The sequence below is a fragment of the Ziziphus jujuba genome, chromosome 5, assembly GCF_031755915.1.
Source record: "Ziziphus jujuba cultivar Dongzao chromosome 5, ASM3175591v1".
NCBI lineage: Eukaryota > Viridiplantae > Streptophyta > Magnoliopsida > Rosales > Rhamnaceae > Ziziphus > Ziziphus jujuba.
Genome location: NC_083383.1, coordinates 29902412 through 29915667, shown reverse-complemented (window position 1 = coordinate 29915667; position 13256 = coordinate 29902412). Strand labels below are relative to the sequence as shown.

Sequence of the window (13256 nt, the reverse complement as noted above, 5' to 3'; positions counted from 1 at the left end):
TAATGGCTTGGGATCAGGGCTTTTTATTGATAATATAGCTAGAGATCAGGGTTGTCGAAGTATCGAGATGCATGCCCACATGCAAGGGTGGTTTTATAATCAGTCAAAGAAATGCTTTTAATATTTTTAATTAATAAAAAATGCTACGTATTCAAGCCAAAAAACAAAAATGCTTTGTATTTTTCCATTACAAAATTCTGGTCATTGGATGACTTTTTCTCTTTTTATAGGTATTTTGTCTTGTATGATCAGTTCATTGGACGCATAATCACTTTGTCATACATGGTTGCTATATTTAATTCATTACTAGCTTTAACAATTATAAAAACGATAAACCTCCCCCAAGATCACTTAACAATAAAGCCAGTTCTTTTCTGCATAATCACTTCGTCATACATAGTTGCTATTAATAATTAATTACTAACTTTAACAATTTATATAAAAATGATAAACCTCCCCAAGATAACCCAACAATATCACTACCTTTTTTCTCACTAAGAATCTGGATTTGAGTTCCTCTTCCTTTATTTTATCTTTATTTTTTTTAAAGAATTTTGAAATGCACCATCTTATCCTAGGGATTAAACCAGTTCATTTATTTTTTGTTTGATTTAATTTGCTTTCAATCTTAAGGACAATATGGTAAATCCCTTAAAAAATAAAGAATATCTGCACACATGAAAAAATAATGATTTTTTTTTTTTTTTTTTTTGGGGGTTAGTATACTATGACCTAAATTTATAGTAGAAAATAATAGAGCATTTCTTTATACCCACCTACATGTGGCATACATTAGGATACACTTCCTTCTGTTTCTTTCATCCTTGATCCTTCCCATCCACCTAAATTCTTCAAATTCTGATTAACTTATTCACTTGTCTTCCCTTCCATTGCGTTTTTACATATGTGTTTTTGATTCTTTTGAACTTCTCATACAGGTGAGTACATATTATTATGTCATATACCTTCTTAACTGTCTATACTTCTGGGTTGTTTTGCCTTATTTTTCTTCTTTTATAGTACAATATTTCTTCCTTTTTGATTTTCTTTGCAAATACTGATATTTTCTTTATTATATTATCTAGTTGATTCAAGATTGTATAGCAAGTAGGATTTCCATAATTTACTTATTTTTTGAAGCTTATAATTAGGAGAAAATGACAGAGATTATACTAACCTCTGTCATTGACAAGCTAGTTCAGCTTCTAATAGAAGAAACTAAACTCTTCAAAGGAGCACATAAAGAAGTTAAGAATCTAAAGAATGAACTGGAGCTTCTCAATAGTCTCTTCAAAGATGCTGATACCAAAAAGTGGGTTAAAGGAAATCACAGCGAGAGCTTCAGTGCCTGGTTCAAACAACTAAAGGAAGTAGCTTATCACATAGAAGATGTCATAGATGAATACCTCCTTCATGTGGCAAATAACCATCAACGTTGTCGACGTGGAATATTCCTCGGTTTCCTCCATAACATTTCTCATAAGATCAAGGCTTTGAAACTGAGCTACAACATGGCATCTCAGATTCAAAATATTCAAGCATCTTTACGCAAAATCAAGGATAGAGGTGAAACATATGGTTTGAGCCCCTTTGATCAACAAGGAGTGGTTAGCAGAGGGATGAAAGATGATAAACAACATCATCATGACCCTCGATTGGGTGCCTTATTTGTTGAGGAAAATGAACTCGTTGGCATTGATACAAAACGAGATGATCTGCTGAGGATGTTGCTTGGAGGAGATTCTATACGGACGGTAATCTCATTGGTAGGAAAAGGGGGAATAGGAAAGACCACTCTAGCTAAAAAGGTCTATGAAAATGAAGATGTTCAAGCAAGATTTGATTTCCAAGAGTGGATTAGTGTTTCTCAATCATACAACATAAAAAAGATACTAAAGAGCATTGCAATGCAAATCTGCCCTGCAGCATTGACAGAGTTTATTATGGATGAAATGGACATATTGCCAAAGTTGATTGGTACTCTTAGACAATTTCTCGAAACAAAGAGATATGTGATTGTTTTTGATGATATATGGGACATGGATTTTTGGAATGTTATGAAACTTGCATTGCCAAGCAACGACAAAGGGAGTAGGATAATTATCACAACAAGAAACGATAACATTGCTGCTTCTTGTAAGGAACATTCCAGTGATTTTGTCCTCAAAATAGAACCTCTGTCTCAAGAAATGGCATGGGAATTGTTCTGCAAAAAGGCATTTCGTTTTCAGTCTGAGAAGTGTTGTCCTCAAGAGTTGGAGGAATTGTCTCTTAAAATTGTTAAGAAATGCCAAGGCCTGCCACTTGTAGTCGCGACCATTGGTGCTTTACTTTCAACCAAAGAGAAGGTTGTGTATGAATGGCAAAATCTTCATGATAGTCTTGAATCTGAGTTTGAAACCAATCCTCACCTGTCAAGTGTCCAAGAAATTTTGTCACTCAGTTATGATGACCTCCCATACCATCTCAAATCTTGCTTCTTATACTTCGGTATGTTTCCTGAAGATTATGCCATTGAGAATTTGACATTGTGTAGGTTGTGGATTGCTGAAGGTTTTGTTCAGAAACAGAGAGACAGAACTTTGGAACAAGTTGCAGAAGAATACTTAAAGGAGCTCATAAATAGGAACTTAATTCAGACTTGGGTAGACTTTTATGCATCAACTAAATTATGCCGAGTACATGATCTGATGCATGAAATAATCCTATCAAGGGTCAATCAATTTGGCTTTTGTCAAAGTGTTGGTCGCCACGAAAATGACTTGAGGTCTAGGGAGAAATATCGTCGTCTATCAATCTATAACACTACAAATAATGTTCTCAAGAATGTGGAAAACTTTCAAGGAGTTCGATCTGTTTTTCTTTTCAACATTGATAAATTAGAGGACATTAATGTTGATTTGATTAGGAAATTCAAGCTTTTGAAAGTTTTAGATTTTTCTAATGCTCCTCTTTGTTATCTTCCAAAAGAAGTGGGGAAGTTATCTTACTTGAAGTACATATCTTTGAGGAATACAAAACTGAAGATGCTACCAAAATTCATCGGTAAGCTACAAAGTTTACAGACATTGGACATTAGAGAAACTTCTATATTGGATTTACCAATCGAAATCAACAATCTTCGAAATTTACAATGTATTGCGGCCTTCTCCTATGGTTATGAAGTTGAGCACAGTTTGAAGGCAACGCGAGGAGTGAAGATACATGAAGGACTTCTATGTTTAGAAGACTTGCAAACACTTCTTTTCGTGGATGCCTATCGAAGCGGTACAAATGCCATTAAAGAGCTTGAGAACTTGAAGAAATTGAAGATGTTGGGTATTACAAATTTGAGTGCTGAAACAGCAAAGACTTTGTGTCCCTGCATTGAGAAGATGAACCATCTTGATATGCTATGTGTATACTCTATAAATGAAGATGAAGTTTTAGATGTTCAAAACATTTCATCTCCACCTTGTTTCCTAACTCAACTTTTCTTGATGGGCAAGTTACTGAAATTGCCAGAATGGATCAAGAAGGTTCAAAATCTTCGCAGACTTGCATTGAATTTCTCGAGGCTAACCGACGACCCATTAAAAGTACTAAAACATTTGCGCTATCTAGAATTTCTAGATATGTACCAAGCATATGAAGGAGAGGAGTTGCATTTTCAGGAGGGAAGTTTTCAAAAACTGAAGCAACTTACTTTAGAAAAGTTGGATGGATTAAAGGCTTTGAAAATAGATGAAAGAGCATTGCCTGTTCTTGAAGATCTGTTCATCGGACTTAACCCACTAATGAAGGAGGTTCCATCGGATATCAAACACTTGGGTAAATTAAAGTTTCTTAAACTTTATGACATGCCTAAAGAATTTGTGCTTGGAATGCAACCAGGTGAAGGAAGAGATTATTGGAAAGTTGAGCATGTGGCGTGTGCTATTTTCTGCTATACTGTTGCAGCTCGAAAGTATGAGAGTTACAAACTTGGTGACTCAGAATTACTGCAACGTTTGCAAGGATAAAGATGATGATGCTTATGTTTCATTGGACTTTTACAGGTACACCTTTTGAATTAAATCATCGTACTCACCAATCCCATTTGCACGTATATGAACTTTGGCTTAATTAATTTATTTCAGTCCTAGTTTGAGTTCATACCAAAATTCAAATTTCCCCTACCCTTGGCATCAATAATACAAATAAGCTTATACAATTTATATGACGTATATATATATATATATATATATATATTAAATTGCTTTCTCAACAACTTATATAAATATATATTATATGTAATTGTCTCACCAACATAAAATGAATACTAGTTTATTTCATGTTTTATGGATACAGATGGAGAGCAACGGTGGTGATCTGAATGTTCAGCAAAACAAGATGATTATCGAAAGAGAAGTGTCTATGTGGTTTTGTCTTAGATGGTTGCTTTTAATTTAGTCTTCTTGCATTTTTGATTTTTTGGTTTCTTTTAAACAAACTAGAAAGAGAAGAAAATAATTTTCTGCTGGTTTAAATGGAGGATTTTACTTTGAAATCCAGAATTTTTTCTGATTAAGGTTTTGTTAACGAACATTTCTGTCCAAAAGGGCGTCATCCTTTTGAAGGATTGTGGGTTTTTTGTTTATTTTAATTATCTGGAAATTAAAATTTATAATATGGAATAAAAAGTTTAAATATTTTCTGGATGGTATATTTTCTCAGTGATGGTAAGCGAACATTGATTACCATTTTTTTTTTTTTAAAATAAACGAAATACAGTATAAATGGAAAAAAGAAAAAGTCAAAGAGTCGTGATGTTGAATCTTTTAATGTCAGTGATGGTGTGGCCTGTGAGTGCTTTTAGGACAGCCCAAGTTGAACCATAATTTGCATTTTTTTTTTTTCTTTTCCCAGAATTATTCATGTTAAATCTCCATTACACTCAAGAAAAAGACAATAATCTCCAAGTAACCTAGTATGATGCATTCATCATCTTATTCCGTAATCTTCTCGGTCATTTACTCTTTCTTTTTTAATTTGTTGCTGAATATTATGGCCAAGCAGCCCTGTCGATCAACCTTGTAGGATTAAGTCTTTGGAAAACATTTCCCTTTTCATAGATCCGCCACTGATATTTCACTCGCCATGGCAATTAAGAAGGTAATTAAACGATATATAATATATTCTTACAATTATGTTACTTTTTTATACACTTCTAAGCCATCCATGGAGTAGAGTGATTTCTTATGTTAATTGCCACTAAAATAATTAATAATATATAAACTTAAATAAAAAGGGGTCAAGAAAGTAAAAAAGAAAAATAAACTTAAAAAAATATATTATGATGTGCGTGTTAGAAAAATGCATTATTTTTTTCCAATAAAAAGTATGGTCATAGGATGATTTTTTTTGGTTTTTTTTTTCTGTGGTCCGAGTTGATTGGATTAGCACTTCGTCATAGAATTCCAATACACCCTTTTCATTTTTAAGAGTATATTTTTTAAATTAGAGAAAATCTTTAAAAATAAAAATGAAATTTTATTAGCTCTTCCAATAAGATTAATTTTCACTTTTTATTTTATTTTATTTTTATAAATCTTGACTATTGTATACCATGAAATAAAGTAATGAACATATTTTTTCTATAAAATATTGTGTTAATAATGTTGAAATTTATGCAAAACAAATAAAAAATAATATAAAATACAAATATACATTATTGAAATGATATACATAATATAATTCAAAGGTGTCAATACTCTCTCACCCAAAAAGAAAAAGAAAAAGCATAGTACTCCGAGGCAATCAACTAAACCCGTAGTAACAAATACAATCGAGGTGATCATATGCTTACTTTGAACTTTGATATAAGCAAAGTATATGATCTTGTAGAATGGACTTTTCTTCGAGCTATGCTGACTTATATGGCTTTTTTAGGAGTGTTGGGTTGATTTAATCATGAGATGTATTATTTCATTGACTTATTCTATTTTGATTAATGGCGAAGTTCATGGATTTATTAAACCATATTATGGTTTAAGACAGGGTGATCTTTTATCACCGTATTTGTGTTTCATTTGTGCAAAGGGTTTTTCCAATTTATTAAGGAAAGCTGAAGCTGATGATGTGCTTTCTGGTATTCGAGTTTCTCCATGTAAGCCTTTAGTTACTCATCTTTTCTTTGTTGATGATACGATCTTGTTTGCTAAAGCAACTACTCATGAATGTTCGACAATTAAGAATTTATTAAAAGGTTATAAGGATGCATCTAGGCAGCAAATTAATTGGCAAAAGACAATAGCTTCTTGTTCTTTAAGCACACCAATCGAGATGAAGGAGATTGTAACACCTCGTCCCAAACTACATCGGGATTCTTGCACGTTGATCGAGGTTGACCGTTGATCGAGTGGGTCAAAAAGTTGACTTTTGTTCTCGGTGAAATTTCTAGTTGACTGTGGTACCGTAGTGAAGTATATGATGCTCCGAGTTCATAGACTAGTAGCACGACGAAATCGGAGCTATCGTTTGAAAGTTATGAGCAAAACAAGTTGATGTCCAAATTATCCAAGAGGTGCCGGAGTTGACTTTTTGTTCGTGCAAAGTTGAACTTTGACTCATGCATGGTTGTGAAGTACTCATCAATACGAGTTCATAGACTAGCGGCATGCCCGATTTGGACATGTGGTTTGAAAGTTACGGACCTGTGAAGTTTTTCCGAGACAGCATTTACTATTCATAGATCTGTATGTGTGTGAACAGTGATGCCACATGTCACAAAAAGTGGACCCACCCATGAGTGCACAGTAGCATTCACAGGCATTTTGACTAGTTGAGAAGGGGATGGAGGAGAGAGAAGGAGAAGGAGGAGAGAAAGAGGATAGAGAAAGAGAAAGAAAAGGGGAAGGACCAGCCAACCGCCGTTCACCCATTTCCGGCCACCAGAACAGTACATGCGCCATCCCATGTTGACACCCACCTGAAAACCAGTCGGCCAGCCAAAAATCATGGCCAACCGACTACCGATACGCCCGGATCGAGACTTTTTCCAATAGCGGCGCCGATTGCTTTGAACCCAGATTTCTCCTTGATCTGGCCTCCGTTTGCCACACTGCCAGTCCCATTCATTCACCATTCCCCGATCTACATTTCCTCTAAAAATCACTATTAGTGGCCATCGAACGCGCCGTCGGCAGTGACGGTTTCCGGTGACCACGGTGGCTCATCGGGAAATTGATTTCCGACGAGTTCCCAGATGCACCACCCATCTTCTCCCACTAATTTCGACCCCCTGAACCCAAATCCGGTGTCCAATTTTCCCAATTCTTAACAGATTATGAGAATCGAGGGTCTAAAATCCGAGAGCTTTCCGACGAGATTCCGGCCATCTCGGGTCCGATCTCCGGAAAGTAAAACCAGATTCGTAATCCTCGTTTCACAAGCTTCGATTCGGTATATTACTTGTAAATTTTGGTTGTCGTTTGTGTTTGCTCCCTGGGTGCCCATTTGGGAGTTACCCGATTAAAATATTAATATAATTAGTTTTGTGTGTTGTGGATATTTTAGGTGCACGTGTAGGTAGTGGAGTTGATCTTGCAAAGGATCTCGATTGATACACATGCTTGAGGTGAGTGACCCACCTTCAAAAATTATTTTGGGTGATTAATTATATATTTTGTGTTAATTGATTTTGTGGAAAATATGTTTTATGTGTTGGTGATTTAATAAAATTACTCTTTAATTTTATATTGTTAATTTATGATAATTTTAATGTATGTTTTGGTGCCAAAAATATATTTGTGAATTTAAAGGAATTGTGGTTTTAATTCTTTTAATTTATTGTTTTGTTTATTATGAGATTTATTGTGCATAATTGTATGATTTTAATACTATATGAATTTATGTGATTTAATATTACTTTGGTATGGATTGATTGTATGGATTTGAAAGAAATTATTTATTTTAAACTTATTATATATTGAGGAATTGTGGAATTTAATTATTTATGAAGTTTATGTGGGTTTAAAGAATATGTTGATTTAAATTAATTTTTGAGAATTTGAGAAAGATATGGGTTTGAATTATTATATTTAAAAATATTTATACATTGGAATATTAAGATTTGACTTTATGCCATTGGAAAAATTCATATATTTGAATTGATGGATTTGAAATTTATGGAATTTATGCGATGGATTTATGATGATGATTTTAAAAAAAATGTGAAAAATTTATGGGTTTAAATGGACAAAATAAACCTAGTGGTATTTTATATAATATTAATTTTGTGATTTACGAGTTTTTAGATGCACCATACACGTACTGGTGTTCTGTATATATGGATGTGATTAGTGCGCACATGGATATGATTAGCGAGCAGGTGGATGTGAGTAGCGCACAGGTGATTTATGGGGTTGTCCTGTGGTTGCCATCGGATGAGGGTAGGCCGTCCCTCCATAGCCGGGACACCTGTTTACAGCGGCGCGGTGGGACATCCGGTTTCTTTCTTTAACCTCCTGTTTGGCAGTGCTTGGGACGCTGGGTACCGTTGACGCCATTGGTATATACTGGGTGCATCAAATGGTTTTCACGACATGATTCTCAAATATGAAATATTTTAAAATTTTGTTTTAATAAAAATGTACTTAACAGTGTTTTATTAATTATTTAAATTTAAAAGTTACGCAATTTTTATAAAAATGATTTTACGAATTTATTATTCAAATTGTTTTGGTATTTTGAAATCAATTCTAATACATTATATTTTCTTTCATTTTATTTTATTCTTACCATTTATTTTAAATGGGTGTTTTAATTTGATTTAATTTTTCCTTTGCTTAATTGTTCAATAAATTGATTTATTTTAATTACTTAATTATTCTATGAATTGTTTTAATGTGAGTTTTATTAATATTTTGGTATTAATTGTTATGACATGCATTAATTATTTAGTAATTGTTACAAGTTATTTTTATTTCTTTTTATTTCATTATAAATTTTGAATCCTTGAATTATCGTATTTTAGTGGAAAATTATTGACTAATTGTTTTCCTTGGTTTTCGGGGCATACAAATAGCGGGTTTTGTAAAATGTTTTAAAAGGGAAACTTTTCCAACGGAGTGAATGGTGAGGATTTTGAAAGAAAATATTATTTTCAATTAATTATTAATTATTTACTTATTTATTTTTAATTATTCAAGTGTATTATAACTATCATTGCTATTATAATTATATAGTAGATGCGGTCACTTACTGAGATGATTAGCATCTTATATTTTTAAACCCGTTTCCCTAGATACAAAGATTGGTAGACATTCATCTGGAGCGAGCTTGATCTTCGTTGCTATTGTATTTCAAGGAGTTTTCTTCTTTTTCATTTATTTCTATTGTAATATTTCTTTCATCCTTTGTTGTATAACTTTCATACTTTATTGTATCATATGATGCTCTGTATACTGTATTGGATATATTTTATTAAACATTGCATTAGTTCCCTGTTTAATTTATGGAAGTGTTGATTATTGTGGAATTAAATTGTAGTAAAGTGTAGGAATAAGGCGGTATATATATAGAAGTATGTTTTCAGTGCAGGGAATTTGTGGTAAGTCCAACCCTTAGGAGAGGTTCTGCCGGATTTTCCATTGGAAGATTCGGTAGGGTTTCCCTGGGATCAGGACTTGTCTAGGGTTCTGATGAGGAATCTTGGACGGGTCCTGACAAGATGGTCAGCAAGTAAGCTGAAGAGATCATGTATGGGTCAAGCTGAAGGGATGGAAGGAAAAACTTTTATCAATAGTTGGGTGAAGCCCTTAAATCAACAAGCCATGAAGAATTTGTGGACTGGATGGATGGAGCAGGTCCAAGAATGGAATTAGTTTGATAGCCTTAAGGCATAGGATTCTTTGGAAAAGAGGCTTGTTGCTGTGGTATGAATGTCCATTGTTAGCGTAATAGAGGACAGAAACGAGCAAAATGCCTTTGGATTAAACACAACAATTAACAGCATCCCTTGTAGGCATTGGCGTATCCAGTGGAGCAAGATGGTCCCTAGATTGTAGAAATACAGGAAGAGGAAGGCCTGTGGCTAAAATTGCCATCAGTGGAATTTTGTCGTTGACTGTCTATTTTGAAAGTAACGTTTCATCCATGACAATTGAGAAGTCGATTTGCAACAAGCACCCTGAATGATGAGTCATCAGTTTGCACTTCATTCCATTTCTTGTAGCTAGCATGTTCCACAAGCTTCTCATAGAATTCTTCATAAGAGATGGATGTATCACAAGATCGAAACACAACTGATATGTTTTCAAATTCAAGAGAAAGTCCACTGATAATATATCATCACTTATTGGATGATTGATAATGACCAGTTCATCAGCTGCAGCCTTAACATCAATCAAATAGTCATGAATTGAACGAGAGCCTTGAGGATGATGAATGAGCCATTCTCGAAGTTGCATCAATCGTGAATGTGATCGTTTAGCAAATGTGAGGGTTAGTTTCTACCAAGCTTCTTGTGAAGTTTCAGCAGAGCAGATGAATTGATACATATCCTTTGATAAAGAGGCAAGTATGACACTTAAAAGGAGGGAATTCTATTATGCCCAAAATATATAATCTAAATTGGGGGATTCATCATTGGTGAAAGACAATGGAGTGTTCCATCTATAAATCCATATAGATCATAACCAATGAGTAGTGTATCAAATTGTTACTTCTATGTAAAATATATTGATCAAATTGTTTTTTCCATGAAAAATATGTTGCTTCTGTTAGTTTCAAAGGAGCTTGTGTTGCAACATTTGTTGGGGAAGAAATAAATCACCTCTATTATACTAATGGCTTATACAAGATAAATACATAGAAACAACATAAAATATTCATACATTCAACGAAACCCATACACATAATTGCATTTGAGACTCACACAAACACCTCGCATTCTTTGCTGACTCTAACATGAGAGCTATCTCTCTAGGAGCCTACTATACTCAATTAAGTAGCTCACGTTACATGGTAGCCTATCTCCCATTTATATAGCTTGCCCATGTCAGTTGCTAAGCTTACTCAAAGCTTTTGGATTTCTCTTCAAAGTTGGTGCTCCACACTGCAAGCTTAGATATTTTTTTCACCAATTTTGAGCCTATACTTGCTGTTCAAATATGTCAAATATAATAGATAATTCTAGAAACTTAAGCCAATGTTGAATATCCTTCAATTCTTCCCCTCAACGTTGACTTCCACTATTTCTTTTCTTCTTAAAGTAGAGTGTGAAAAAGTCCCATGCTTCCTTCCTTTGATGTCTTGGCATCTCCAATATACTCCAGTATTTTCTTCCTAATGGAAGTCCTAATTGCCAATATGCCTTACCAGCTTTGATTTTCCAATTCATCAAAGCAATGATATTCATCAACGACATAATCGCCTCCAACGATCCTTCAAAGATCCTATCCCTGCAGATAAGGCACCATATGCAACGACCATATGTATTATTATTTATACTATTGAGCTTTCACATACCTTCCATCTTTTGAAGGTCATCCATTGTGGTTTGGTGGTTTGCTTACACACCATACAAGCTTAGTCCCAGACAACAAGCTCCACAATCCTAGATTGTGCATGATCATACGAAGCTCCTCTAACAATGGTTCTTGACTACCTATTTCCGCTACAGTCTCAGACTACCTCCATGCATCACCGCAATACTTGATTGCCTAGCAAGTTTAACTGTCTCTGACCGTCCTTTCTGGCACTCATGGTCTTTAACCATTCACCACACGGTTTTTGATCGTCTCCTACAATATTATGGTCGCTAATGCTCATGCTTTGCTTCCTAGCAAACTTTTACAAACCACTCTTCCATACCAACCAAGACACCAAAACTAACTTACTAAACCCATTAAACTACTATCCCATTGAATCTAACCCACTATGATACCAAATTGTTGGGGAAGAAATAAATCACCTCTATTATACTAATGGCTTATACAAGACAAATACATAGACACAATATAAAATATTCATATATTCATGGGACCTACATAATAGCATTTGAGACTCACACAATCACCGAGCATTCTTTGCTGAATCTAACATGAGAGCTCTCTCTTTAGGAGCCTACTCTACTCAATTGAGTAGTTCACATTAAATGGCAGCCTATCTCCCTTTTATATAGCTTGCCCCATGTCAGTTGCTAAAATTACTCAAAGCTTTTGGATTTCTCTTCAAAGTTGGTGCTCCACATTGCAAGCTTAGATATTTTCTTAACCGATTTTGAAGATATACTTGTTGTTTAAATATGAGCTCAATTGTCTTATGGCACGATTTTGTTAGGGAAATATGGTGACAAATGAGGGTCTTTTGGAAGAAGTGGGAATTGATGTGTCAACCGAAAACATTAGATGGGTTTCCGGTCTTCAGAAGAATTTAACAGAGCACTCTTGGCCAAGCAGTGTTGGCAGCTTCCTAAAAACCAATCTAGTTTGGCAAGTAAAGTTTTGAAAGCTAGATACTTTCTGAATTGTTCTTTGTTAGAAGCTCGAAAAGGCAAAGGATGTTCACATCTGTGGAAGAGTTTTTGTTGGGGTCGAAGTGTTTTAGAAAGTGGATGTGTATAGCGCATTGGTGATGGATGTTTATTAAGTATTTATCATCATCAGTGGCTCACAACTACTAACTATCTTCTTGTGTTGTTTCCTTGGACCTTAAATTCCAATGCCTAATCTGATGACACCATCAGGTGGATCGAATCTTGAGATGATATGCTTCAATTTCTAATCTAACGAAGCTGAGGCTATTTTACAGGTTCCTATTGGAGGTTTGGGTAAATAAAATCAATATAGCTAGTATTTTTCAAAGTCGGGTAGTATCCTTGTGATGTGGTTACTAGATAGCTCGTAAATTGGGAGGTGATGCTCACATTGGAAGCTCAAGTGATCAGCAGCTTCAATCTTGTTAGAGAAGACTCTAGAATCTAAATGTGCCAAATAAAATTAATTTATTTTTGTGGAGAGCTTGCTCTGATGCTTTGCCAACTGCAACTCAACTGTCTCAACATCATATAACAATTGATGGGGTCTATAATGTTTGCAGTTGTGATTCAATTAAGAGGAGTCAAAATCAACATTTATATATATATATATATATATACTTCAGTTGTGTAGCAGTGTCGTTACACTTAAGGAAGTGGTTAGGATGAGTCAGCAAAGTTAGTTTTCTATTTTCGAAGGCTTCTAAATGATGGTATAATTGCAGAAACAGAACACAGATCATTCATTCTATTAGCT

At 34.4% G+C, this 13256-nt stretch overlaps 1 protein-coding gene across 1 annotated transcript; it reads left to right on the top strand.

The window, feature by feature from the left end:
- The first annotated feature begins 1157 nt into the window (after positions 1-1157).
- On the top strand, positions 1158-4001 carry LOC107421678 (disease resistance protein RPM1-like). The gene has a single exon (XM_060817329.1). The coding sequence runs from the start codon at positions 1158-1160 to the stop codon at positions 3999-4001; it is 2844 nt and encodes a 947-aa protein (XP_060673312.1).
- The last annotated feature ends 9255 nt before the right edge of the window (positions 4002-13256 follow it).